Source organism: Triturus cristatus, chromosome 7 (assembly GCF_964204655.1).
Source record: "Triturus cristatus chromosome 7, aTriCri1.1, whole genome shotgun sequence".
NCBI lineage: Eukaryota > Metazoa > Chordata > Amphibia > Caudata > Salamandridae > Triturus > Triturus cristatus.
In genome coordinates this window covers 193,226,550-193,253,362 of record NC_140590.1, presented here as the reverse complement: position 1 = coordinate 193,253,362, position 26,813 = coordinate 193,226,550, and the positions used below count along the sequence as shown (strand labels likewise).

At 45.8% G+C, this 26,813-nt stretch overlaps 1 protein-coding gene across 2 annotated transcripts in view; it reads left to right on the top strand.

Annotated features, from left to right (window-relative positions):
* LOC146809191 (putative methyltransferase DDB_G0268948) overlaps window positions 1–26,813 on the top strand; it is a 225,432-nt gene that overhangs the window by 31,338 nt on the left and 167,281 nt on the right. For both annotated transcript variants that reach the window (XM_085616017.1, XM_085616016.1), the window contains exon 2: window positions 17,890–18,028. In XM_085616017.1, coding sequence (XP_085472143.1) covers window positions 17,909–18,028 — 120 coding nt within the window. In that variant the 5' untranslated portion in view covers window positions 17,890–17,908. The remainder of the gene's footprint in view (window positions 1–17,889; window positions 18,029–26,813) is intronic.

The following is a 26,813-nucleotide window of genomic DNA, read 5'->3' as shown; positions in this document are numbered from 1 at the left end:
TGCCGAGTGGACTGCCAAAATGTAATTAAAACAGGTCAAATACCTCTCATGGCGCGCAGGTGCAGAACCAGGGCTCGTCAGCCCGATAGCTCGCGGGAGCCGTAATAATTTGAACACAAGTTGGTCGCACACTGCTCGTCACACCAGCAAGTTGCCCCAAAGGACTGTGGTGAATGTAGTGGCGACGGCGGGTACGCCTATGCCACGATGTGTAAAAAGAAAAAAGTATGTGTTGCATTTAGCCATCCCTGGACACGTGTTTCGAGGTAGTTGCCTCTCGTCAGCAGGGAGCAGGACAATGTAAAGGGGTGCCGAGTGGACTGCCAAAATGTAATTAAAACAGGTCAAATACCTCTCATGGCGCGCAGGTGCAGAACCAGGGCTCGTCAGCCCGATAGCTCGCGGGAGCCGTAATAATTTGAACACAAGTTGGTCGCACACTGCTCGTCACACCAGCAAGTTGCCCCAAAGGACTGTGGTGAATGTAGTGGCGACGGCGGGTACGCCTATGCCACGATGTGTAAAAAGAAAAAAGTATGTGTTGCATTTAGCCATCCCTGGACACGTGTTTCGAGGTAGTTGCCTCTCGTCAGCAGGGAGCAGGACAATGTAAAGGGGTGCCGAGTGGACTGCCAAAATGTAATTAAAACAGGTCAAATACCTCTCATGGCGCGCAGGTGCAGAACCAGGGCTCGTCAGCCCGATAGCTCGCGGGAGCCGTAATAATTTGAACACAAGTTGGTCGCACACTGCTCGTCACACCAGCAAGTTGCCCCAAAGGACTGTGGTGAATGTAGTGGCGACGGCGGGTACGCCTATGCCACGATGTGTAAAAAGAAAAAAGTATGTGTTGCATTTAGCCATCCCTGGACACGTGTTTCGAGGTAGTTGCCTCTCGTCAGCAGGGAGCAGGACAATGTAAAGGGGTGCCGAGTGGACTGCCAAAATGTAATTAAAACAGGTCAAATACCTCTCATGGCACGCAGGTGCAGAACCAGGGCTCGTCAGCCCGATAGCTCGCGGGAGCCGTAATAATTTGAACACAAGTTGGTCGCACACTGCTCGTCACACCAGCAAGTTGCCCCAAAGGACTGTGGTGAATGTAGTGGCGACGGCGGGTACGCCTATGCCACGATGTGTAAAAAGAAAAAAGTATGTGTTGCATTTAGCCATCCCTGGACACGTGTTTCGAGGTAGTTGCCTCTCGTCAGCAGGGAGCAGGACAATGTAAAGGGGTGCCGAGTGGACTGCCAAAATGTAATTAAAACAGGTCAAATACCTCTCATGGCGCGCAGGTGCAGAACCAGGGCTCGTCAGCCCGATAGCTCGCGGGAGCCGTAATAATTTGAACACAAGTTGGTCGCACACTGCTCGTCACACCAGCAAGTTGCCCCAAAGGACTGTGGTGAATGTAGTGGCGACGGCGGGTACGCCTATGCCACGATGTGTAAAAAGAAAAAAGTATGTGTTGCATTTAGCCATCCCTGGACACGTGTTTCGAGGTAGTTGCCTCTCGTCAGCAGGGAGCAGGACAATGTAAAGGGGTGCCGAGTGGACTGCCAAAATGTAATTAAAACAGGTCAAATACCTCTCATGGCGCGCAGGTGCAGAACTAGGGCTCGTCAGCCCGATAGCTCGCGGGAGCCGTAATAATTTGAACACAAGTTGGTCGCACACTGCTCGTCACACCAGCAAGTTGCCCCAAAGGACTGTGGTGAATGTAGTGGCGACGGCGGGTACGCCTATGCCACGATGTGTAAAAAGAAAAAAGTATGTGTTGCATTTAGCCATCCCTGGACACGTGTTTCGAGGTAGTTGCCTCTCGTCAGCAGGGAGCAGGACAATGTAAAGGGGTGCCGAGTGGACTGCCAAAATGTAATTAAAACAGGTCAAATACCTCTCATGGCGCGCAGGTGCAGAACCAGGGCTCGTCAGCCCGATAGCTCGCGGGAGCCGTAATAATTTGAACACAAGTTGGTCGCACACTGCTCGTCACACCAGCAAGTTGCCCCAAAGGACTGTGGTGAATGTAGTGGCGACGGCGGGTACGCCTATGCCACGATGTGTAAAAAGAAAAAAGTATGTGTTGCATTTAGCCATCCCTGGACACGTGTTTCGAGGTAGTTGCCTCTCGTCAGCAGGGAGCAGGACAATGTAAAGGGGTGCCGAGTGGACTGCCAAAATGTAATTAAAACAGGTCAAATACCTCTCGTGGCGCGCAGGTGCAGAACCAGGGCTCGTCAGCCCGATAGCTCGCGGGAGCCGTAATAATTTGAACACAAGTTGGTCGCACACTGCTCGTCACACCAGCAAGTTGCCCCAAAGGACTGTGGTGAATGTAGTGGCGACGGCGGGTACGCCTATGCCACGATGTGTAAAAAGTAAAAAGAAAAAAGTATGTGTTGCATTTAGCCATCCCTGAGTTCTATGGGGCTATTTGCTGGTATGACGAGCAGTGTGCGACCTACTTTGTTTATGTATTTAAGCTCCCTCGAGCGATTTGGGCTGACGAGCCTTGGTTCCGCACCTGCGCGCCGTGAGAGGTATTTTACCTTTAATATTTTGGCAGTCTACTTGGCACCCCACATACCTACCTGCTCCCTGCTGACGAGAGGCAATTACCTCGAAACATGTGTCCAGGGATGGCATTATAGTGACATACTCGTGGCATAGGCGTACTCACCGTTGCTACTACATTATCCAGAGTTCTATGGGGCTATTTGCTGGTATGACGAGCAGTGTGCGACCTACTTTGTTTATGTATTTAAGCTCCCTCGAGCGATTTGGGCTGACGAGCCTTGGTTCCGCACCTGCGCGCCGTGAGAGGTATTTTACCTTTAATATTTTGGCAGTCTACTTGGCACCCCACATACCTACCTGCTCCCTGCTGACGAGAGGCAATTACCGCGAAACACGTGTCCAGGGATGGCATTATAGTGACATACTCGTGGCATAGGCGTACTCACCGTTGCTACTACATTATCCAGAGTTCTATGGGGCTATTTGCTGGTATGACGAGCAGTGTGCGACCTACTTTGTTTATGTATTTAAGCTCCCTCGAGCGATTTAGGCTGACGAGCCTTGGTTCCGCACCTGCGCGCCGTGAGAGGTATTTTACCTTTAATATTTTGGCAGTCTACTTGGCACCCCACATACCTACCTGCTCCCTGCTGACGAGAGGCAATTACCTCGAAACACGTGTCCAGGGATGGCATTATAGTGACATACTCGTGGCATAGGCGTACTCACCGTTGCTTCTACATTATCCAGAGTTCTATGGGGCTATTTGCTGGTATGACGAGCAGTGTGCGACCTACTTTGTTTATGTATTTAAGCTCCCTCGAGCGATTTGGGCTGACGAGCCTTGGTTCCGCACCTGCGCGCCGTGAGAGGTATTTTACCTTTAATATTTTGGCAGTCTACTTGGCACCCCACATACCTACCTGCTCCCTGCTGACGAGAGGCAATTACCTCGAAACACGTGTCCAGGGATGGCATTATAGTGACATACTCGTGGCATAGGCGTACTCACCGTTGCTACTACATTATCCAGAGTTCTATGGGGATATTTGCTGGTATGACGAGCAGTGTGCGACCTACTTTGTTTATGTATTTAAGCTCCCTCGAGCGATTTGGGCTGACGAGCCTGGGTTCCGCACCTGCGCGCCGTGAGAGGTATTTTACCTTTAATATTTTGGCAGTCTACTTGGCACCCCACATACCTACCTGCTCCCTGCTGACGAGAGGCAATTACCTCGAAACACGTGTCCAGGGATGGCATTATAGTGACATACTCGTGGCATAGGCGTACTCACCGTTGCTACTACATTATCCAGAGTTCTATGGGGCTATTTGCTGGTATGACGAGCAGTGTGCGACCTACTTTGTTTATGTATTTAAGCTCCCTCGAGCGATTTGGGCTGACGAGCCTTGGTTCCGCACCTGCGCGCCGTGAGAGGTATTTTACCTTTAATATTTTGGCAGTCTACTTGGCACCCCACATACCTACCTGCTCCCTGCTGACGAGAGGCAATTACCTCGAAACACGTGTCCAGGGATGGCATTATAGTGACATACTCGTGGCATAGGCGTACTCACCGTTGCTACTACATTATCCAGAGTTCTATGGGGCTATTTGCTGGTATGACGAGCAGTGTGCGACCTACTTTGTTTATGTATTTAAGCTCCCTCGAGCGATTTGGGCTGACGAGCCTTGGTTCCGCACCTGCGCGCCGTGAGAGGTATTTTACCTTTAATATTTTGGCAGTCTACTTGGCACCCCACATACCTACCTGCTCCCTGCTGACGAGAGGCAATTACCTCGAAACACGTGTCCAGGGATGGCATTATAGTGACATACTCGTGGCATAGGCGTACTCACCGTTGCTACTACATTATCCAGAGTTCTATGGGGCTATTTGCTGGTATGACGAGCAGTGTGCGACCTACTTTGTTTATGTATTTAAGCTCCCTCGAGCGATTTGGGCTGACGAGCCTTGGTTCCGCACCTGCGCGCCGTGAGAGGTATTTTACCTTTAATATTTTGGCAGTCTACTTGGCACCCCACATACCTACCTGCTCCCTGCTGACGAGAGGCAATTACCTCGAAACACGTGTCCAGGGATGGCATTATAGTGACATACTCGTGGCATAGGCGTACTCACCGTTGCTACTACATTATCCAGAGTTCTATGGGGCTATTTGCTGGTATGACGAGCAGTGTGCGACCTACTTTGTTTATGTATTTAAGCTCCCTCGAGCGATTTGGGCTGACGAGCCTTGGTTCCGCACCTGCGCGCCGTGAGAGGTATTTTACCTTTAATATTTTGGCAGTCTACTTGGCACCCCACATACCTACCTGCTCCCTGCTGACGAGAGGCAATTACCTCGAAACACGTGTCCAGGGATGGCATTATAGTGACATACTCGTGGCATAGGCGTACTCACCGTTGCTACTACATTATCCAGAGTTCTATGGGGCTATTTGCTGGTATGACGAGCAGTGTGCGACCTACTTTGTTTATGTATTTAAGCTCCCTCGAGCGATTTGGGCTGACGAGCCTTGGTTCCGCACCTGCGCGCCGTGAGAGGTATTTTACCTTTAATATTTTGGCAGTCTACTTGGCACCCCACATACCTACCTGCTCCCTGCTGACGAGAGGCAATTACCTCGAAACACGTGTCCAGGGATGGCATTATAGTGACATACTCGTGGCATAGGCGTACTCACCGTTGATACTACATTATCCAGAGTTCTATGGGGCTATTTGCTGGTATGACGAGCAGTGTGCGACCTACTTTGTTTATGTATTTAAGCTCCCTCGAGCGATTTGGGCTGACGAGCCTTGGTTCCGCACCTGCGCGCCGTGAGAGGTATTTTACCTTTAATATTTTGGCAGTCTACTTGGCACCCCACATACCTACCTGCTCCCTGCTGACGAGAGGCAATTACCTCGAAACACGTGTCCAGGGATGGCATTATAGTGACATACTCGTGGCATAGGCGTACTCACCGTTGCTACTACATTATCCAGAGTTCTATGGGGCTATTTGCTGGTATGACGAGCAGTGTGCGACCTACTTTGTTTATGTATTTAAGCTCCCTCGAGCGATTTGGGCTGACGAGCCTTGGTTCCGCACCTGCGCGCCGTGAGAGGTATTTTACCTTTAATATTTTGGCAGTCTACTTGGCACCCCACATACCTACCTGCTCCCTGCTGACGAGAGGCAATTACCTCGAAACACGTGTCCAGGGATGGCATTATAGTGACATACTCGTGGCATAGGCGTACTCACCGTTGCTACTACATTATCCAGAGTTCTATGGGGCTATTTGCTGGTATGACGAGCAGTGTGCGACCTACTTTGTTTATGTATTTAAGCTCCCTCGAGCGATTTGGGCTGACGAGCCTTGGTTCCGCACCTGCGCGCCGTGAGAGGTATTTTACCTTTAATATTTTGGCAGTCTACTTGGCACCCCACATACCTACCTGCTCCCTGCTGACGAGAGGCAATTACCTCGAAACACGTGTCCAGGGATGGCATTATAGTGACATACTCGTGGCATAGGCGTACTCACCGTTGCTACTACATTATCCAGAGTTCTATGGGGCTATTTGCTGGTATGACGAGCAGTGTGCGACCTACTTTGTTTTTGAGTTTCAGCATTATCATTGAGGTGCAGCGTGGATACTGTTGCACAGAGAGCTAGGGTACTACATCCGAGCATACCCATGGCCACTTAGGCTGTTCCATCAAACACAAAAAGTTGATGGGGAAAATGCTTGCAATTAGCCTAAACTACTGGCAATCACTGTGAGAAGCATTCCACCCCAATATTTTTCTCCCACTGTGTCAGTGGAAATCAGTAGTCACCCTGCTCCTCATTGGAATAGTCCCCTATTAACTACCAGGCGAAATCCACTCCAGAAGAAACAAGCAGTGGCATAGCCAATAGGTCTCGCCTTTGGAACCTTATAAGTGTTTAACCATGCAACAGTTGTTGTTGCACCAAGGATATTGTGCTGCATAACTAAATACTTATAAGGTCCCAAAAGCGAGACCTATTGGCTATGCCAATGCTTGTTCATGATTTCTACTTCCTTAAGTTGCTTAAATATGTTTCCCTGAGATATGCGTAACTTAAAATATGAACTTTAACAATTGTGCTAACTTTTCCAATAGGAAATGTGCAGTATTCATACAGTATGTTACTCTGAATGTGCATGATGTAAAAAGTAAACTAAAAGTGCATCGATTTCTACCCTTTGCTCATCCATTAATCAAAAAGAGTTAAACATGCTAGAGCACGTTTGGAAGGCAGGTTTGGCGAAGTAAATGAACCGTACCAAAGTACAACCTACACAGAGAACGGGTCTAATTTTCTTTCAGAGCAAGTAAGGGCAGAATCCCTACACAAAGTATCCTAGTGCATGACATTTATTAGCAATTCCAATAACGTCTAAGTAGAACTGGGAAGTCCGGGTAGGGCATTGTCTTCTGAAGATGTAGCAGTCGCGTCTACTCTTCTGTCACCTGAAACAACAGACAACTATTGTTCATAAACTAGGTTTTCTCTCGAATCAGATCACTTCGGAACTAGCGAGTGCCGCACTAGAAATGCACGAGCTTCAAAATAACAGTTTATGATTCTTACTGTCTCGAACGTTTTTGTAAATTATGATTATTGCTTTAAAAAAATAATGTATAAGCGCCAACTTGTTACAAAGTGTTAAAATACAGAACAATGGTTAGTAGGCCTGAAAAACCCTCGGGTCCGTATTAAATCTAGACCACACCGATGCGCGTTAAAGCGGCATCTTGCAACGAGGTAAATATAAAAGTTAATAAAAAGGTTAAAGAAAATGACAGCCCGCATATTGAGAGTCGTCAGGTGCACACTTTTTTTCATCGCCAAGCTTTGTTTCAGCCCGCAAGAATGTATTAACGAGCAAGAGGAAAGACAGATGGCGCTGAAGGCTGGCGATACGCGCAAGCTTGTTGCCAGCCAGCAGCACTCTGAAAACTCACCTACTAAAGTCTCTCCGAGATGCGCATGCGCACTGACTCAGCGAGACCTAAAAACAAACAACTCCAAACTAGTTAAGCTTTGTTAGGGCCTGTAGTGAGGCATAGTTTGGATCCTTTGGCATTCTGAACAAGGGACCCACACTTAGGCCATTACATCAATACACTTGTATCTTGTGGGAGTGTATACAGGGATGTTGTGCCAGACTTTGAGTGCTGAGATTGGCAGGGTACAATGCATGTTTTAAAAAAAAAAAAATTATACTTCTTAGTTTGCAGTTTGATGGTGTCCTAACTGCTGGTGTGCCGAGAGCCTCCACAGATGGTGATTTTGTGTGTAGGATAAGCAGGAATGCTGGTCATGAGGGCTGTGTAAATGATGCAGCTGATTTTCAACTTTGGGCTGGGGGGGCGGCGGCAAGGGGAGCCAATGGAGTTTCATAAAGATGAATGTGATCATATTTCTACAGGCCGTGGATGAGACGCGCTGTGGCGTGCTGGCTACCCTCAAGGAGTGCAAATGTCTAGTCTGGGAAACAATGGAGAAATGTATTACTAGCATCCAGATGCAAGAGTTCAAGGGCTTCAACAGTCGTTCTGAAGTCTTTTTTCTGTAAGAAACTGTTTCTTTCTTTAGAACAGATTTGGTTTGGTTTTTTGCCAATGTGTTAGCTGATATCGAAGTTGTTGTCTAGGGTGAATCCAAGAGACTTAGCATTCAGTGAAAGTTAGGGTTCGAATCGGTCAAAGTTGGTGTTACTGAGCCAGCTTTATACTGTTTCTGTTTATTCTTTGCATATAACCAGAATTTTGTCTTGATTGGGTTGAGCTTCAGGTAGTAAGTCACTGGACATCCATTGGAGTGGCTCGCTCATTGACCTCAGTTTAATCCGTTCCACTCGCGAGCAATAGGCACAGCCACACGAGTAGTGCAGCATTCTTATCGGCATACCGAAGGTAACGCTGGGTGGTTGGAATCTAGTGCATTCCTGTGGATTCTGGAAGTTTCTATCACAGAAATGTAAAGAATATGCGTGATTTCAAACAAAGTTTGAGGTTTGAAGGGCATTGTGGGTAAGAAAACCTAATGGGATCCATGTAAGGCACACCACCCTGGAATCCCCTGGTTGTCTACTTTTCAATAATATCTGTCGTTTTTAGGTTTGCATGGGTGGCACCATAGTACAGCCCCAAATACTGCAGCTATCCCTATTGCTTATTTATCAACATAGCGCTTTAGGGGCCTTTTGTGTCATGGTCCCTTGGCTCACCCACACAAGTGGGCTACTGTTCTTTTTAGGACACATATGTGTATTTATGGTGTTAATAAAAAACTGTGATTACCCACAAATTGCAGAACCTTCTGTTAAAGAAATGAGAGGAAAATATGTATTTTTTACCAAAGTTTGAAGGGTTTTCTGGGTAAAAATTACTTAGTGAGAGCCACGCAAGTCATGCACCCCTAGACTCCCCCAGTTGTCTAGTTTAAAAAAAAATATGCATTTGCTAGGTTTCCCTAGTTGTCTGCTGAGTTATGGCACCAAATCCACAAGCACCCACTTTGCAAAAAAAAGGTGTCACTTTTGAGTGGAAAAATGTGATGTATCAAAGTTGAGTTTTGGGCTGTTTTCGGTCGCGGGCCTACCCACACAAGTGAGGTACTATTTTTAGCTGAAAACATCTGGTAGCATAGAATAGTAGAACATTTGTTATGACCAATTCGGTATTTCCTGCATTTATGCTTTTCAAATGAAAGCCGGTATGTAAGATAGAAGATATTTTGAAAAATACCCTCTAAATCATACCCACGGGTATCAACAAGTTCAGAGATGTACAAATAACCACTGCTCCGAATTTCCATATCATGTGCGCCTTTCAGATATACATAAGTTTCCTTGATACCCATTTTTCACTGTACATATTTCACCATATGAATTGGTTTATACTTGGTACCCAAAGACAAAACATTATACAGTGCTTCTCAGTTGTTGTCTCTGAGTACCTTGTATTCTTGAAAAACCTACAAATCTTGTAATTCCCCGCAACTTGAAGTATCTAGTGGACGTAATGGTATATTGTTTTTGTAAATCGGCTATTGTGACAAAAAGTTGTCACAAATGGCCATTTTGTCCTACTCCTTTTCAATGTTTGTTTATTTCAACATTTAGTTTCTTGGGAAAACCTTAAGGGATCTACACATATGAGCCCTTGTTGACTTGAGAAATGTGACTACACTTCAGAAATCTATAGCTTTCCTGGATCATCCATGAGTTTCACACTGGTTTTCACCTCAAACCAAGTAGGTTAAGGTCTCTAAAAATTAGGAAAAATGGTCTACCTCTTTGAAAAATGCCAAAACTTTGGTAACAACATAGTGTTTTTTTTCTTTTTCAGCTATGCATGTTCGTAAAAGCTGGGGAGATGGTGACTTTAGCGCAGAAACTATTCATTGATGCCATTTTTAGGAAAAAACAAACCTCTTTATCCAGAGCACTTTCCCTATTTTTCTCAAAGAAGTCAAAATGTAGCTAGATTTTGGCTATTTTTTTGGTCCTCTCTAGGGGACACCACAAACTTTGGGCACCATTAGAATCCCCCAGTATGTTGGATAAAAACGATGTAAATTTGGTGTGGATAGATTTTGTGAAAAGAACTCCCAGCAGTTAAGGGGTTAAAGGTCCCCATGCAACTAAATAATAATGATGTGAACACTTTATATGATGGAAGAGTCATTTAAAAAAATATATATATATTTAATTTACATCAGTTTCTCATAAATATTACTTGAGGAATAAAAGTGCTGATTACAACAAGTAGATAAGTGACTAGATGTAAACGGCACCAGTGGCGGCTGGTATGGGACAGGTGTGGTGAGGGAGGCAGGGGAATGAAAAGAAAGAAGAAAAAAAAACACTTACCTCTGCACGCCGCCGTCTCTCGTCCCAGAAGTAGAAAGCACACAGGCTCACCTAAGCCAATCACGACGTTGCTGTCGCCTGCATGACAGCATGGTCCTCATTGGTCTGAGCACCGTGGTTTGGGGAGGACTGCGATGTGTATTACAGCCTAGTGAAGAACATGACTGCTGGCCAAACCGTCATTCGCACTTAGGTTACACATATTTCCTCCTTCCCCTTCAGGCTCTGACGGCAGCCAAGCCCCGTCCCGAAACTGGATTCAACATGCAGAATAAAATGATAACATGTTATTATTTAAAAAAAAAAAAAAAATCACTGCTGAAAAGCCTTAGCGGAGGTGCCGCCGCTGAACAGCACTTTCTTCTAGATCGCCTTTTACCCACTGAGGTAAGGTATTGCTGCTTATCCTTCTACGCAATAAATGTTTTTAATCCACCCCTACAATCTGAAAAATAATCTCTCATGTCCTGAATTGATTAATCTGAAGTTGGTTGCTTTGGAAGGTTGAAGTCTGTTAAAAAGAACCAAAAAACACTGAGCAGTGTTGAGAATTGGGATAACAAATATTCCCCTTCTTGTGTGATAAGCATAGTTCCTGATAACAAACTGAGCTGCTAGTATTTACTTTTGGCTTGGGTTTGTTTGAGGTGTATTTGATTCATTTACAGGCCGGAGAGACCAAAATTGAAGTTATCAAATTAGTCAACCCCTGCATGATCAAAAACATAAATACTCCATAATAGACCTCAATAAAATTCTCTTGAGTATCAAATAAGTTGTTTATATGACGGATGTAATTCAACAGAACGTGGTTGCAGTGGACGTTGTAACCTGTCTTTTTTGTTTTCCCACTGTGTCCGTCCTGACGCGTTTCTATAATATCACTCCAAAGAGCCAATTTTTGCTAAAGATTGGATGACTTTTCGGTCAGTCTCAATTGCATGATCTTATTTGACGATTCCCTCTGTTTATGTATTTGTCCCGCCCACAGGAGCTTTTTGGTTTTGCCATGGGTAGATTAAAGCAAAAGGAACTAATGATGGACAGAATGCAGAACAGTGCAAACCTTCATCCCCAGTCGCAAAGATCTGGGTTTAATCCATCGTTCTTTTGCTCACCACGCCACCCGAGTTTGGACCCAGCCGTATACAAATCAGTCTTGACCCTGGTCCTCCAGTTCGGGCTGGACTGTTCCCATCAGGAACAGGGTCAAGACTGATTTGCATATGGCTGGGTCCAAACTGGGGTGGCATGATGAGCAAAAGAACAATAGATTAAACCAAGATCCTTGTGACTGGGGGTGAATGTTTACATTTTTCAGCATTTCGTCAATCTTTTGTTCCTTTTGCTTGCATGGGTAGACTAGTCATTCGTCCTGCTCCAAATGCTACACTTAATCTGATAACAACAGATCTATGTTTAACCATCACTGGTTTGCTGCATTTCATTGCCACCTAATAGCCACTAGAAAAACTGATGCAGAAATGTGGAAGATTTAACATCGATCTTCACATAAAATGAAGACTACTATAAATAAGCATTGGCAGTCACAGTCTGTCTTGCTTGTTTAAATAGGTAAGCACGACCTTTTGTGGTTGCCAATGCTTTGCTTTCACAGCTGGCACTCAAACACTTGAGCAGGCCCTTTTTTCTAATTTTATTTATGATCCTTTGCTGTGAATCCTCACAGCGCCTACTGTCAACAGAATGGTGAATTCCAAAGCTCTACATCATGAAACAAGGAAGTATCTCCCCTAGCTCAGTGAGAACAGCACCTCACCCTACTTGGCAGAAGGCTTGGGAAGTTATGCAGACTTGCACATATAGGCATGCATTGAGCCTAGTCCCGGCTATAGGGTAGTGCCAAGGTCCAGGGGGTGCCCTCTGCATGACAGACTGAACCGAGTTAAAAGCAGCTTGCAGCCATCCTTGTGAGCAGCTTGCATTTTAGAGGGTAAAATTCCAACAGCAAAAGTCAGGTTGCTAATGTACTGGAGGGCTAGATCTGTGATTTGTATTGTAACAGTTTTGACTGGTGCTTTAGTAGCACAGAGGGTTAATATTCCTGCTGCAAAGCACAAAAAGGACATGCAGATCACAGATTGGTATTTTATGTAGATAGGTCAGTGGGTTATTGCTTTCCTGACGGAGATTATTTTATTATTTGGAGTTCATAAGTAACAATCTTTCTAATATAGCACATCCAGCCAGGAAATGCCATTAAAGTGCTGTATGCAAATTTAAAGCATTAAGTCTAGAACCTTATTGGTTTTTCATTGTTTTTTTCCCCCCCTCAATCTTTCGTTATTTCAAGGTCAACTAAAAAGGTTTCTGTTGAGTTGTGCAGCAGGACAATTTTAATGATATGATGCCCCCATCATTGTGTCATGTTTATGGGGCTAATTCGCTAACACTTTGTGCCTAGTTTGCATCACAAATTGATGTAACCTTGGTGCAAAATGTTGTTTTGGGGCTTGCAGTGCAAATCCTGAATTTAGTTGGACAGTAGCCCTAAGGCAATCGAAACTGGCACTATGTGCTACTTTACGTTAAGGAGAATATCTATGAGTGGTATATGGACAATCCCATACACCACCCCCATAGATTTGGACGCTAATCTCCATCTAATAACGTTGGTCGAAAGGGATTGGCATAAAAAACTACACCTCCTCAAAGATTTATTTTCTCCAAACCTTTCCAACTTTGAATGCACGCTGCATCTTACAATACGCATACAAAGTGGTAAAGTAAGAAAAGTTGTGCCAGATGGATACGCTTCCAGTTAAAACCTATGCTTCACAGCCTGCACACATCCTTGCAAGGCTGTGTGCATTGGTGCAAGGCAGGCTAAGGTGTGCCTGCTCCAGAGCAGAGAGCCACTGCACCATACTGTACTGTTGTACTCTCTCCATTTCACTCAACGCAGCACACCAACTTTGGCTACTGAGCATCGGAAAACGTTTATCTGCCTCTTCTTTTTCCAGACCAAACACTCTTAACATATAATCCCTATCAGTATGGATGACGAGACTCCTATAACTTGTAGTCCTCATTGTCTTAATTAACATTTCCTATACATTGATTGCACATTTATTGAGGTAATGTTTACTGTTTTTAATTCCAGACGTATTCACGTTAAGTGAAGTAGGGACACACGTTTATTGGGACGTGCAGGTCCCGTGATCGTGTCGTAAACAACCAAGGCGATGTGTGAATGCAGGCGGAAAGCACGACATTTGAGGGTATCACTTCAGTTCAAAGTAATCCGCTCCTCCATTGGTGCTGATGCAATGCAGTACCAAATTCCCCAGTGGGGGAGCACGGGGAACTACTTATGTGGGGCACTGGGGCTCAGCCCAACAAGATTTGAGCGGAGGAGCTCCAGTTTTACAGACGTAGTTCATGGTTTCCTACATGCAGCACCTCGATGGTCATGTTATACAAGTGGCTCGGGTGAGGTACTTGGATGTCCACTTAAGCATGGCTTCGTAACAGAAGATCCAGCGAGGCGTTCTGGTCATAGTAACAGCACTCCATGAATCTCCCTCATGGTATGGGCAGTACAGTTTTACCAGGTCCTTCCTACTCCCCTCAAGCGTGAAGCTTTGCTATTCACACTTTGGCACCGCTCTGTTGTGTAGATGGTTGAGTGTCTTTCACTGAATGCCTTTGGATACAACACAATGGCGACCCTGAAGCTTAATATAATATTCCTTTTAATGTGCAAGTGGTGGATACTGAGGTGGAATTTATTTAAAACTTCCTTTCAGTAAAGTTGCTAGTCAAACAATTGTTAAGGCTCAAGTAATTTTACTTTTTGTCTGTAATTCGGGCTCGTGTACAGACAGATTTCGCTTCTGGTGAGAGGTACAGCATTACACAACCACACAGCACCATGAAATACACTAACACATTTGTACAGAAAGTGGTTTTGGGTAGCCCCTTTAAGCCATTGGCTACTGTGGTTCAATTGGCTTTTTAGGTCTCGCCTGAGCCAGCGCTTTAGCGCTCCTCTCGCGAGAGCTTTTGTAAAAGGGGGATTTGGAAGTGCAAACCAGTGCTTTCAGGCCCCCAACTACAGTGCATGTGCACCGCCAACTACAGTGCATGTGCGCCGGGCGCGCGCACCATTTAGCAGCCTGCTGATCACTTTCGCGGCCGCATTGATGTTCTCAGTGAGCCGCGCGGCCACTGAGAACATCAAAGCGGCCGCGAAAGTGCACACCATTTGCCACCCCCTCTCTTATCCCACTTCCTGCTTGTTATCACATCTTTGTTTTTATTCCTTCCCTCATACTAGTCTCTCTGTGACCAGCCCTCCTTCCTGGTGCGCTTGCCCGCGTGCCTCTCGCCACCCGGCTCTCTGTGTTTGTTCCGCATACCTCACCCTCTACCCCATATTATTTCTTTTTTGTTGCAGTTTCATAGCGCAGCCTCTATCCAAAGGTATTGGAGCGCTTTGCATGACTACTAGTTGCGCTACACAAGGAAACTCTTTTTTTTTTTTGGGTCACTGTGATTTGCCCACAATCACAGGCTTACAAAGTCGTCAGCTCTGGCCGTAACAACACATTCTCTCCCAGAGTTGCTTACACGTTTGTCCCCACACCCTCTATCGTGTTGCTTCTGCGTCCTCCACCCCGCCTCCCAACCCCTATAACTCCCATCCACTGTTACCCCCTTCACCCCACATTGCTCCAGGAACAATGAACTGCTGTCTGAAACGAACATTGTAAATAATTGAAGTTAAGTTGGTCCATCGTAAACTTCTCGCGGCAAGGTATCGCGTTAATCCTTTAAAGTAAGCTGCAGCGAAATTGTAAATTTTGTCCCCAAAAATGTATGCGCATCCTCCAAATAAAAAGTCACATAGCATGTATGTTTTAACTTTATTTCTCTCGCTGTCTGAAATAGTTACTGTGCTTCCGGGAACTACAACCCTAATACCGGTTTTGTTACGTTCTGTCTACGCTCCCTACTGCTGGAGGTTCCCGGGAAACACCACAGCCTGCGCAAACTCTGCCAGCAGCATGAAGCACTTTTATTACACTTTTTGAAGCTACTCTGGCAGCTGAAATGTGACGTGGGTAGTACAATTTAGACAGGAGAGATGGAGTGCAACAGATTTGTGATGTGTGCACGTTTCGTAAGCTGAACCGGTGAGGCTGCCCTCTCCTACTCAATGGCACCCATTTCCGCCTCCTGCTTTGATTGTTCTCACAGCCTCCTGCAGTAACCTCTTAGCTCGTTCACGCTATGTCAAGTGGCTTTGTAATTGATTTAATAGTTTGTTGATGTAGTTGTGTCTTAGGAGCCAGGACATAACTTCGATGCAAAAGTATGACCTAAAACCATCGTTCACAATTTGCCAGGAAGGACTTCGCAACTGCTTAACCAAGTTGAGTTCTGTAGTCATTCTGGCCCCGGCATTAGCAGGACGAAGAAAAGGCTACGCAATCAAACACTGGATTTCCCTTGGCGTGCACCACTCCTGGAATAATGCAAAGATGTGTTTAGCAACACAAACAAGCATTTGCAATGCATTAGGTCTCGCATTTACGCGAGTTTGAGCTATTGACATTGCAAATAACAATGCCTATTGGCATTGTCATGTACAATGCCAATAGCTTTAACTCGTGTAACTGCGAGACCTATTGCATTGCAAATGCTTGTTCCATTGGCTAACAGGGCTGTCCATCGGAGCTCGTATCAGCCCTTGGAATCTCATGGATGAGAACACTCCAAAAGCAGGCCACAAATACAACTTGCCATTAGTTATTTATGGTCTGCTTCCTTCCCCGTCCTGCTCTCCGTTTTCACAACAAATGGTGTCTTTTTTTCAAGGGCTCGGCAGCTGTATAGTACTGCCAATCTGCACACTTCACTTTATGTGCGTCCATGCACTTTATTTTTCATTTTCAGTTTATTGTTTCAAAGGCCATGGACCAAGTTGTAACGGTGAAGTAAAAAGCCAAAACGGCAGCGGCGCTTCGTCGCATATTTTCATGCATGTGCGCACAAAGTTGCCATTTTAGTATTATTACCATTTCAGAACCCGTGTGTACATGTACACTCGTGCGTAATACCATGGTGGCAATGTAAGTAAATTATTAATGCAAATAAGCATTGGCAAAGACCATAGGTTAGCGCCCTCCTTCTAAAGGCAAGACCTATTGGCTTTGCCAGTGCTCTGTAGCTTTCTACTAATTGGGACTCGTTGTACCGGCTGCCATATCTGTATACAATTTGTCTTAATAGACTTCAAGAACAGAATCTATTGGTCACTAACTAATCTAAACAAAGAAGTGTAACAAGTTTAAATTGTTAAGAATGTTTATTGTATCCATTCAGGTGCGAAGAAAATGCCTTCTCCAGGTAACACGATTCCACTCGGTAGCACCTTTACCTCTTCAACAATGCTTCTTCTTGCGCCAACCTCCTAGTAACCTGAGCGTTAGTCCTCCATGACTGGGAGGTCGAACAGTCCTCCAGGACAACAGCACTCCTCAGTATTAAACATGGCATGGTCTGTGGTCACATAGTAATGAAGCTTCTGGCCCTCTGAGCCATGAACTCCTTGTGCGGATGGTGGAGCTCAGCAGGGTGATGGCTTTCACATCTCTTGTTCCTGCAGCCAGGGAGAACGACAAAGAGGTTACATTGCACTAATACACCGGGAGGGAGCCTAAACTGGATCTAAGGTCCAACCCTCCAGGCCTTGGTTATATTCTGCTTTGCAAGCTGTAAAGACCTGTGCAGCTTTGAACCGCCACAGATTTCAGTGGCGATCACATACCTCTAGTACTGGTTGGTCTCTTGTTCTTCATGGTAGATGTTGCTCAAGATCTGCAGCATGGAAGTCTGGTCTCCACCTTTCCTACTTTGTTACTCAGATGTAGAAAGACACAAAGATCAGTGGTAATGAGTTCCCTGTACCACAGGTGCTCCTCTCTGTGGGATCCCATACTCGTCACAAGTCACTAAATTAAGACGACCTGCAGAAAGCTTTTCCATAGTACGACCTACTATGGACTCTTTCTAACAGTTGAATACTTGCAACAACCACATGTTCATTTCTCAATATGTAATTCATCACCATTTACCTGGCTTGGCATCTAACTGCATTCTTAAAACCTCTTCAGAGCCTACAGTTAAATCCTCCTGACACAGTTAGAGACTGCTAAAGGCAAATGGAACCTTTGTGGGTTGAAATATTTTTTTTTTGCATTGATACCTTCCTTATTAATGCAGAGAAAAAAGGGAGGAAATGATAATGTTTTTCAATAGAATGTTGTTGTGTGATAGACAGGATGGTTGGATGAGTGGAGTGTTGGTTGCAGTTTGAGTATTTTTATTGTTATTCCTTGCCAGAGTGCATACTTTAACACTGTGGCTGAGGTTATTTAAGAAGAACAACATTTAAAAAGTCTTTTTTTTGTTCTAGGTGCAGGTGTACCTCTAATATGGCAAACATGGACACCCGGCTCTTCGAAGGCAAGGAGCATGCCTCTCTTTACCAGAAATATCGGTTCTCTCTGCCTCCGGAGATGCAGAAGCTGGTCCTGTCTTACCTGGAAGAAAAGGTGAAAAGGTGGAACCCAGCCTCAAGTTGTCTTTCTGTTTGAATGGCCTCACAGTACCATGAGCTCAACACAAAAACCATGCTGCAGTTTTATGGGTCAGACCAGCAATTAGTACTGACTGCTTTATCCACTCATGATTCCAATTTAGAGAGACTTTTATATTTGAAAATGAATCAGTGCTAATGTCTAAATGTGGAGTGTGCACAGAGAGCTGCTTAGGTGGGCTGACATTAAATATAGGCCTTTGGTTTTTAGTGTTTTAAACTAGAAGTAGCTTTTCTCTCTCTGGAGCATACTTTCATCCCACGCTCATAGGTTCTCCTCCATCAGTAAAATTAGTACGCTTGTTGCTGGTGAGTATATATGTTATAGCGCCATCAAATATCAAAATGTATTTAACACATTTTCCCCAATATCTAGCGAATGGTCACTGGATTGTTTTATTCCAGTGATTATCCAGGATCTGGGCAAATGGTAGGTCACAGCTGCATTGGTGGAAGCCTACTTCCTCTTGGCTCTGTGCCAACACTGACTAGGTATGAGATGTTGGTGCTGAAACCATGTCAATGTTTCCATTTCCAACTTCCTCTCGCAGTTGTGTATGCCGACACTCGCGGTACCAAGCCCTAAGGATTTCTATTCTGATATTCTTCAAACGTTCCTTATTTACTGCTATTGGAGACTCTTTTTATTTTTTTTATTTTTATTTTTATTATTATAATTTGAAAGTTAACTAACCGCCCATATACTCTACCGTGATAAGAGAGAATGGTGGCTCTCAACTGTACTTGCCTCCAGTCTGTGTGCATCCTACTTGTTACCGTTTAAGGGGCCCAAGGCTGCTCCCTCAAAGGGCATGTGTTTCTTTTGGGTTGGATCTATCATCCTACTTAGCTGATCAAAATTCACACCCCTACACTATTTAAGGCTTTTCTGATAGGTGTCCTAGGCCAAGCCTACAAGCAATCATTTAAGAAAGTCAATTGTAGGCGACAGTCTTCTGTACTATTGAAAACACTTATAGATAAAAACACACACATTTTCACTAAAATTAAAATTAGTTCCTGTTGCTACATCTAAGAGAGATTGTTCATCTGTTAAATATAAGAAAAGCTTTCACGTACACACTATTTTTGTTGCTTTTTATTGATATTGGCTTGCCTGAGGATATTATGAGAACGTTTTCCAGTCCCAAAAGAGTCTGATTGTCGCCAACCACTCAACCTCAAAGGGAAGGAATGATCTCTGCTTCTACGGTTCACACCTCACTGGCAACCAAGGATGGTTAAGATCAGCTTTTACTTGAGTTTTTTTTCGTTATTTCAAGTTCCTCTTGCCACTGACAGGTTGAAAGCAAAATGGGTAGGCCAACAAAGACAGAAAAATGAAGAAATATGCTTTACTGCTCGTTAATTCCATGTGGTGACGGCTTCTGCTACTATCTGTTTTTCAACCATATTCCAGTGCTCCCAAAACACTTCCCAGAAATGCGCAAATTACCTCCAAGCAATGTTTGTCACAGTGCATTATTATTCCATCCCCTTGAAATTAGGAAACTTGCATATAAGCTGGTAGTTTGGGCATGTTTATCAAGAGCTTTCAAGTGTTCAGGCTTGTGGGGATGTTTCCTGCTTCTTACTGTTCCTGATTTCACCTGGTCTTGGATTTCTGTGTTTTTTTGGTAGCTTCTTAAAATATATCCTACACAGAGTCTGATGATATGGAGATTTTGCCACTCTATCTGCAGATGTATAATTGAGCTTTTCTGGGGAGACTGCCCAAATGTATCCTTGGTTTCCTGCTTACATGCAGATCATAGGGATTTGCCTCAAAGGTATATATGGGAGAGCTAGATAAGGGTAGCTATCCCTTATGATATGTGGCTGACTGGTCAGGCTGCAGTTTGCTGTAGCTATACACTGTACCTGCAAAATAGTTCAAGGTGTTCAAAGAGGAGTTCAGTTCAAAGCAGTGGTCTCTGCGACCCTTTTACTCACAAGATACCTGGATTCTGTAGCAAATCAACCAAAATGTCGCTAAGGAGTTGTAGCGATGATTTTCCTCACGCTAACCAGCGATGCGTTGAATCCTTGCCGCAAGGGAGGATGATGTGCTGATCTGTGTGCAGGACAAAGCGACAAACTTCTACACGCTAAGCCGGCATTGCGGTGAAATCCTTGCCGTGAAGGGAGGATAATGCGCCGAGCCTGTGGTGTGTGCGATCTTGTTGCGATGAAAAGAAATGGCGCTCCGCGAGGGAGCGACGATCCTGATGCAAAGCAATGAAAATGGCGAACGCTCGGCGTCCGCGCTGCGATGTCGTGAAGCGATGAACTCGATGCGATGATCTCCGGTTAGCGAACCTTTTGAGGCCCGTAAACATGCGATGCGATAATCTTCGGGTTAGCGAGCATTTGGCAGCCCGCAAACAGGTGATGCGATGGTCTCCGGTAGCGAGCACTCCGCGGCAGCAGCGCGATGATTTTCCTTACGCTCTTCAGCTGCGGTGGCTCGCTAACGGGTGTTAGCGACGATTTTCAGCACTCTATTCTCCACAGTAGAACTAGAGTCCCTGGAACTCACAGGAGCCTCACCTGCAGATGAAAATCCTCGCTGGGAGGAAACAGGAGGCTGGTGGTGGAGTCTGATGTGCCTGAGACTCCTGCAGGAGGCTAGCTCTCTTCTAGCCCTTGGGTGATTGCTGTAGCAAAAATAAAAGTTCCTTCAAAGTCCTTTTCCTCTTCTTCCAAGTCCAGTAGTAACCACTGCAGGCCAGTCCAAGAAACAGCACACAAGGACAGTCCTCTCCTGCAGATTCCTTCAGTTACACGGACAGAGGTTATTCTTGTTGTCCAGGAGCAATACAAATTGTAGGGGTTTCAGCACAGATATTTATACCCCAAAAGTCTTTGTTCTAAAGAGTCACACGTCACTGAACCGAGCCAGAACCAGTTCTGCTCAGTCCTGGAGCACTTTGTTTACCAGGCTGCTTCTTTCCTTTCAGAGTGCATGCAGAGACATCCGACGCACCACAGGAGGTGGAGCCAGCATTGTGGAGGGAAGGCACAGCCCTATTCAGGTCCCAGGTGCAACTCCTCCCACCCATCTAGATGCAGATCTCTCTATTCACCACTGGGACACCTCACCCTGTCTATTGGAATTCCCCAGCCCTGTCACTCCAGAACCAGACAGCTAATACACATAACAGCAGAGCACACTGGAAGGCTTAGGCAAGAAAATACCTACTTTCTAAAAGCGGTATTTTCAAACACAGAATATAAAAATAAACTTCACTAAGGATGTATGTTAATATTCTGAGCTTCGGCATACTTAATTCGTTTTTCTACCATGTTCCTGGCGTCAGTTAGGATTATAGAGTGTAATAGTCAAACTGCCCATTCTGGCCTATGGAGAACAGGTAGCCTTACAGTGGAGAAAAACGAAATTGGGTGTATTTCACTACCGGGATATGCTACACACACCAAGGCATGTTCTACCTTACACATACAATGCACCCTACCATAGCAGTGACTCACATGATGCCAAGGGAAGGTTCAGGGGCTGGGAAGTGGGTGCACTTCACAGCCAAGATGGCAGTTCTGGACTGCACACAAACTCTGCAGTGGCAGGTCTGAGACACACTTTACAAGCTGCTTCTGTGGGTGGTGCAAACCAGCGCTGCAGGCCCACCAGCAGCATTTGGTCTTCCAGCCCCGGGCACACACCGGCCACGCTACTAGGGACTGACAGGTAAACCAAATAAGCCAATCCTGGATATTCCATTCACATATCATATTTACACAGGGGGAGCATATGCACTTTATCACTGATCAGCAGTGGTAAAGTGCCCAGAGTCATAAAGCCAACAAAAACAGGTTAGGAAAAATCCAGGAGGAAGGCAAAAAGCTTAGGGATGACTCTGCTAAAAGGGCCATTTCCAACACCTATACTTGTAATATCCTCTACCCTTTGTAGCCTTCTGAGTTTATACTCTCTCATGGACTGTTTCAATATTGGCACACTCTTTTCTGCCTGTTCACAGCTGTCCACATATAAGGAAATATGAGGCGCTTTGTAGGAGAGACACAACCATGGAGTCAGAGTAAACAACCATTTTCTTTGTCCTCTTCAGTCCCTTCCACCTGAGCAAGACTAGAGCTATGTGTGTAATCCTGCCGTATTATGTAGGGAAATACAATTTATGTACTCCTACAAAGTTAGCAAGTCAGAGACTTTCTACATAAATATAGTTTCTTAGAGAAGACCTGAGAGTAACCTAGGCAGACATTGTGTAATGTCACAGGCTTTTTTAATGGAGCGCTAACTCCAGGATTATAAAGTCACTTGTTTAATACAAGTAGTACATACATGAAAACGCCAGCTGCCCGGACACAGCCTAATACATCCATGTCCTTCCATCAACTGTCTTCCAGAACTGTTGCATTGTTCGAACTGCAACATTCCAACTTCTGTTGCATTCTATGATTAAGCTGAAAGCAACAATCTACGTTACATCATCCATATATAACCTGCATTTCCCAGTATTGAATCTTTCATCAATCAATCAATCTGGTGGCTTGTAAAGCGTGCCTACTGACCTGTAAGAGTCCCATGGCACGGGGTAGGGGTAGCTGCTTGTCCTTTGAAGGTACTGTGGTTCAGTTGAAGAGCTAGGTCTTGAGGTCCTTCCTGAATTGAGGCAGTGATAGTGATTGCCTGAGATGGAGAGACAGGGTGTTCCAGGTCTTTGCCGCATGGTAGGAGAAGGATCTTCCTGCGGCTGCGGTCTTGCTGATACGTGCGATGGTAGCCAGGACCAATTGGGCAGAGCGGATGTCTCTGGTGGCTGCGTGGAATGAGAGGCATGGTTGAGGTACTCAGGTCCCGTGTTGTGTAGGGATTTGTAGGGGTGTGTGAAGGTTGAAGGAGATTCTTTTGTTGACTGGGAGCCAGTGGCGGTCTCTCAGGTGGCTGGTGATGTGGCTGCGGCAGCGGATGTTGAGGATGAGTCTGGCGGAGGAATTCTGAATGTTCTGCAGTTTCTCCCGGAGTTACTTGGTGATGCCGGCATAGAGTTTGTTCTGCTGCGGAGTGCACGGGTGACCGTTTTTCCGGACTTGGTGGGGAGCCACTTGAAGATCTTTCGGCGCAAGCGTAGCGTGTGGAAGCAGGATGATGAGATGGCATTGATCTGGCGGTTCATGGTGAGCGAGCAGTCCAGGATGATGTTGAGGTTTTGTGCGTTGTCTGTGGGTGTGGAGAAGGTTCCAAGTGCTGCGGACCACCAGGAGTAGTCCCAGGCAGAGGGGGTGGAGCCCATGGTGAGGATTTAGGTCTTCTCTGAGTTGAACTTGGGGCAGCTGTTCTTTATCTAGGTGGCGACAGCCTTCATTGCGTTGTGGAAGCTGTTCTTCTTTTTTTTTTTTTTTCTTTCTTCTTTGAAATTTTATTTTGAGTATCCAAAAAGTGATACAATACAATGCAAAAATCATAACATTACAGTGGTGTGTAACAGCCAAATACATAGCGGAGATGCGAAACATATTCACTTGTCCAAAACATCTATACAGTGATGTCCGTGATGCCCGATGACTGCATAGAGACCCCAACCGCCTTACAGTGTTACATAAGACGGCTCTATTCAACTTAGCAAGCAACCATGAAGGGCGCCGCTTCCAGCGTGTGCTATAACATGCAATCGTTATCTACCGTGAACCACAGTACGGCTCCTCAGTTTTATAACTCATACGGGAGGTCCCCCTACACTGCAGCAGCTTCAGCACCCATGGCTGTATCGGAATCATTAGATTGCGCCCGGGCCCAATCGAGAAACGGCTCCCAGATCTCCCTTGGCCTAGATGTCGGTGGCATAAGCTCCCAGTACGCTGCCAACTGAGTTTGGCCATACGTGACTTCCCTCAGCCAGTCTTTAATTGTGGGTATCCTTCGCCTCCCCCAGACAGTAGCTATCTGTCGTCTAGCAAATAACAAAAGCAGTGCATGCAACCTATGCTTTTTAATGTGCGTATGTTTAACATATCCCAATAGGCCCAACACCGGGGAGGGAGGCACCTGGATGCCCAGGATCTGATTTGTGGTTTCGAAATTTTTTGCCCAGAATAGAGTAATGCTCGGACATTCCCAAGCCATATGGAATAACGAGGCGGCAGCTGCTCCGCAGCGCCAACAACAGTCCTCTTCCCTTAATCCCATTTTATGTAAGCCAATGGGTGTCCTATAGTAACGGTGTAAAAATTTAAAGTGAATCAGTCGAAGTTTGTAGTTAGATGAGAGATCAGTCATTTGGGTGCAACAGTAGGCCCATTCGGCGTCTGTCAGGGGCACGGGCAGCTCGGCGTCCCATTTAGAGCGAGCACCGGACGCAGCCGCGGGGGCATCTGTCTGCATGTGGGTGTAGAGTCTGGTAATCAATTTGCGTGATGACGGTGTAGTCAGCACATTTTCCAGGGCATTTAATGTAGGTGGCTGAGATGGGAAAGTGGCGTGCAGCTCACGGCAAGCCACTCGAAGTTTGTGGTGCAAGAATATCTCTCCAAAGGTTACCCTCTCACCTTCCACTGCTTTCGGATAGTCCCTGAATACCCCGCCTGGGTATAAGTCTGCAAAGGTATGAAGCTTCATCCTCAGTGCAGGTTTCCTAGTTATCTCGTCCCGCACATTAGGCAGGAGTGGGTTCTGTGCAATTGGGTTCGAGGGAGCGTACAGTATTGGCAGTTTTGCTCTTCTCCGCAGTCCCTCCCACGCCCATCTGAGTGTTTCAGTAGTATCCAACCCTTCCGTGGGGCGTTTATAGCCCTGATATACAGCCACACGCAAAGGCACCGGCGAAACCGCATCCTCCTCAACAGCGACATGCGGCTGGAATGGCGTCTGATGAACCCAATATTGTAGGAACTGCGCCTGCGCAGAAAGTGCATATAACTTCATATCTGGGGCACCAAGCCCGCCCTGTCTGGTCGGTAGCGTCAACAGTTCCCATGACATCCTAGCCTGACCTCCCGCCCACACTAGCGAGATCAACAACGACCTCAAAGTATTGAAAAAGGACTGAGTGAGTATGAGTGGCAAGTTCACGAAAAGATATAGAAATTTAGGCAGAACAACCATTTTGGTCAGAGCAACTCTGCCAGCCAGTGGTAATGGGAGCCTGCCCCACAAAGCTACCTTGTCTTCCAGCCAATTAACCGCCCTGCCAAAATTTAGGTTCCAGAGTTCTTGCACAGCTCGGCTAATCCATATACCTAAATATTTCACTGCGTTATTTTCCCACTGTAGCGGGAATTCCGAGGTGACCGCCTTGGTGTTATCTGTGAGGGGAAAGATCACCAACTTATTCCAGTTAATTGATATGCCGGACAGACCGCCAGACTTGATAAATTCCCTCAACACCACATCCAGATTGCGATCCGGGTTCAAAATGTACAGCGTGATGTCATCTGCGTATAGCGATATTAGCAGGCTACGAGCGCTAAAGCCGATCCCCTTGTCAGTATGATGTTGCCTAATCCGCGCAGCCAGAGGTTCCATCGCTATTGCGAATAGTAATGGGGACAGCGGGCACCCCTGTTGTGTGCCACGTGTAATCGGAATAGGGTCCGAAATAAGATTGTTGATTCGTATCCGGGCCGTTGGTCTAGTATACAATAGCTGTATCCACCGGAGGAACAGCCGGCCAAATCCCATCCTTTCAAGAATTCTAAGTAAGTAGGGCCATTCGAGCGTATCGAATGCCTTTGTGGCATCCAGAAACGCCATCACCGCCTGCACGTCAGGATGGAGGTAGTGTATCACCGAAAAAAACGTACGGAGGTTATGGGAGGTGGATCTGCCGGGAATGAAGCCCGATTGGTCCGGCAAAGCAATCATGGGGAGCATAGGCTGCAGCCTATTTGCTATCAATTTGGCCAGAATATTCACGTCAACATTTATGAGTGATAACGGCCTGTATGAGTCCAGCACATTATCGGGTTTTCACGGCTTTAGTAATGTGATTATAATGGCTTCTCGCATAGATGGGGGCAACACTCCTGTATCATGTGCTTCCTCATAATCTGCCAAGAGTCGAGGAGCAAGCTCCTCCACATATGCCTTACAAAATGCTGTTGTCAGCCCATCCGACCCCGGGGCCTTATCTAGAGGCAAGCTCATAATGACACTAGTCACATCTTCTATTGTGAATGGCAAATGCATGTATTCCCTATGTCTGTCATTAAACCATGCTAATGCCACGGAGTCTAGGAATTCCTGCATGCCCTGCTGGCACTCTGTTAACGTTGCTTTATATAACTGCGCATAAAACGAGGAGAACTCCTCTAAAATGGCAGGGGAGCCCCGTGTCGTGCCACCCCCTCTGTCGATAATTTCGGGATCGAAGGCCGTGGAGCGCTGGCCTCTAAGCAAACTTGCAAGCGTACGCCCTGGTCTGTCCCCCTCACCATATCTGCGCGCTTCAGCATGTTTTCCTAAGAATTTAACTTCTCTGTGTGCTTCCTCTTCGTATTCTAACAGTTTGCTTTTCAGATCAGCAAACAGGGTAGCATCTCCCCCATTTTGTATTCGGGTCTCCAAATCTTTTATCTGAGACTCAATGTTACCCAATGTGGTTCTGATTGCCTTTAAGACTCCGGCCTGATGAGAGATGCACTTCCCCCTAATAACCACTTTAAAAGCTTCCCAAAGCGAAGCTTCTGTGTCCATAGATCCAGTATTCAACGCGAATTTCTTCCTTAAATGATTCGTCCAGAAGCGCCCTCGGGGGAAGCCT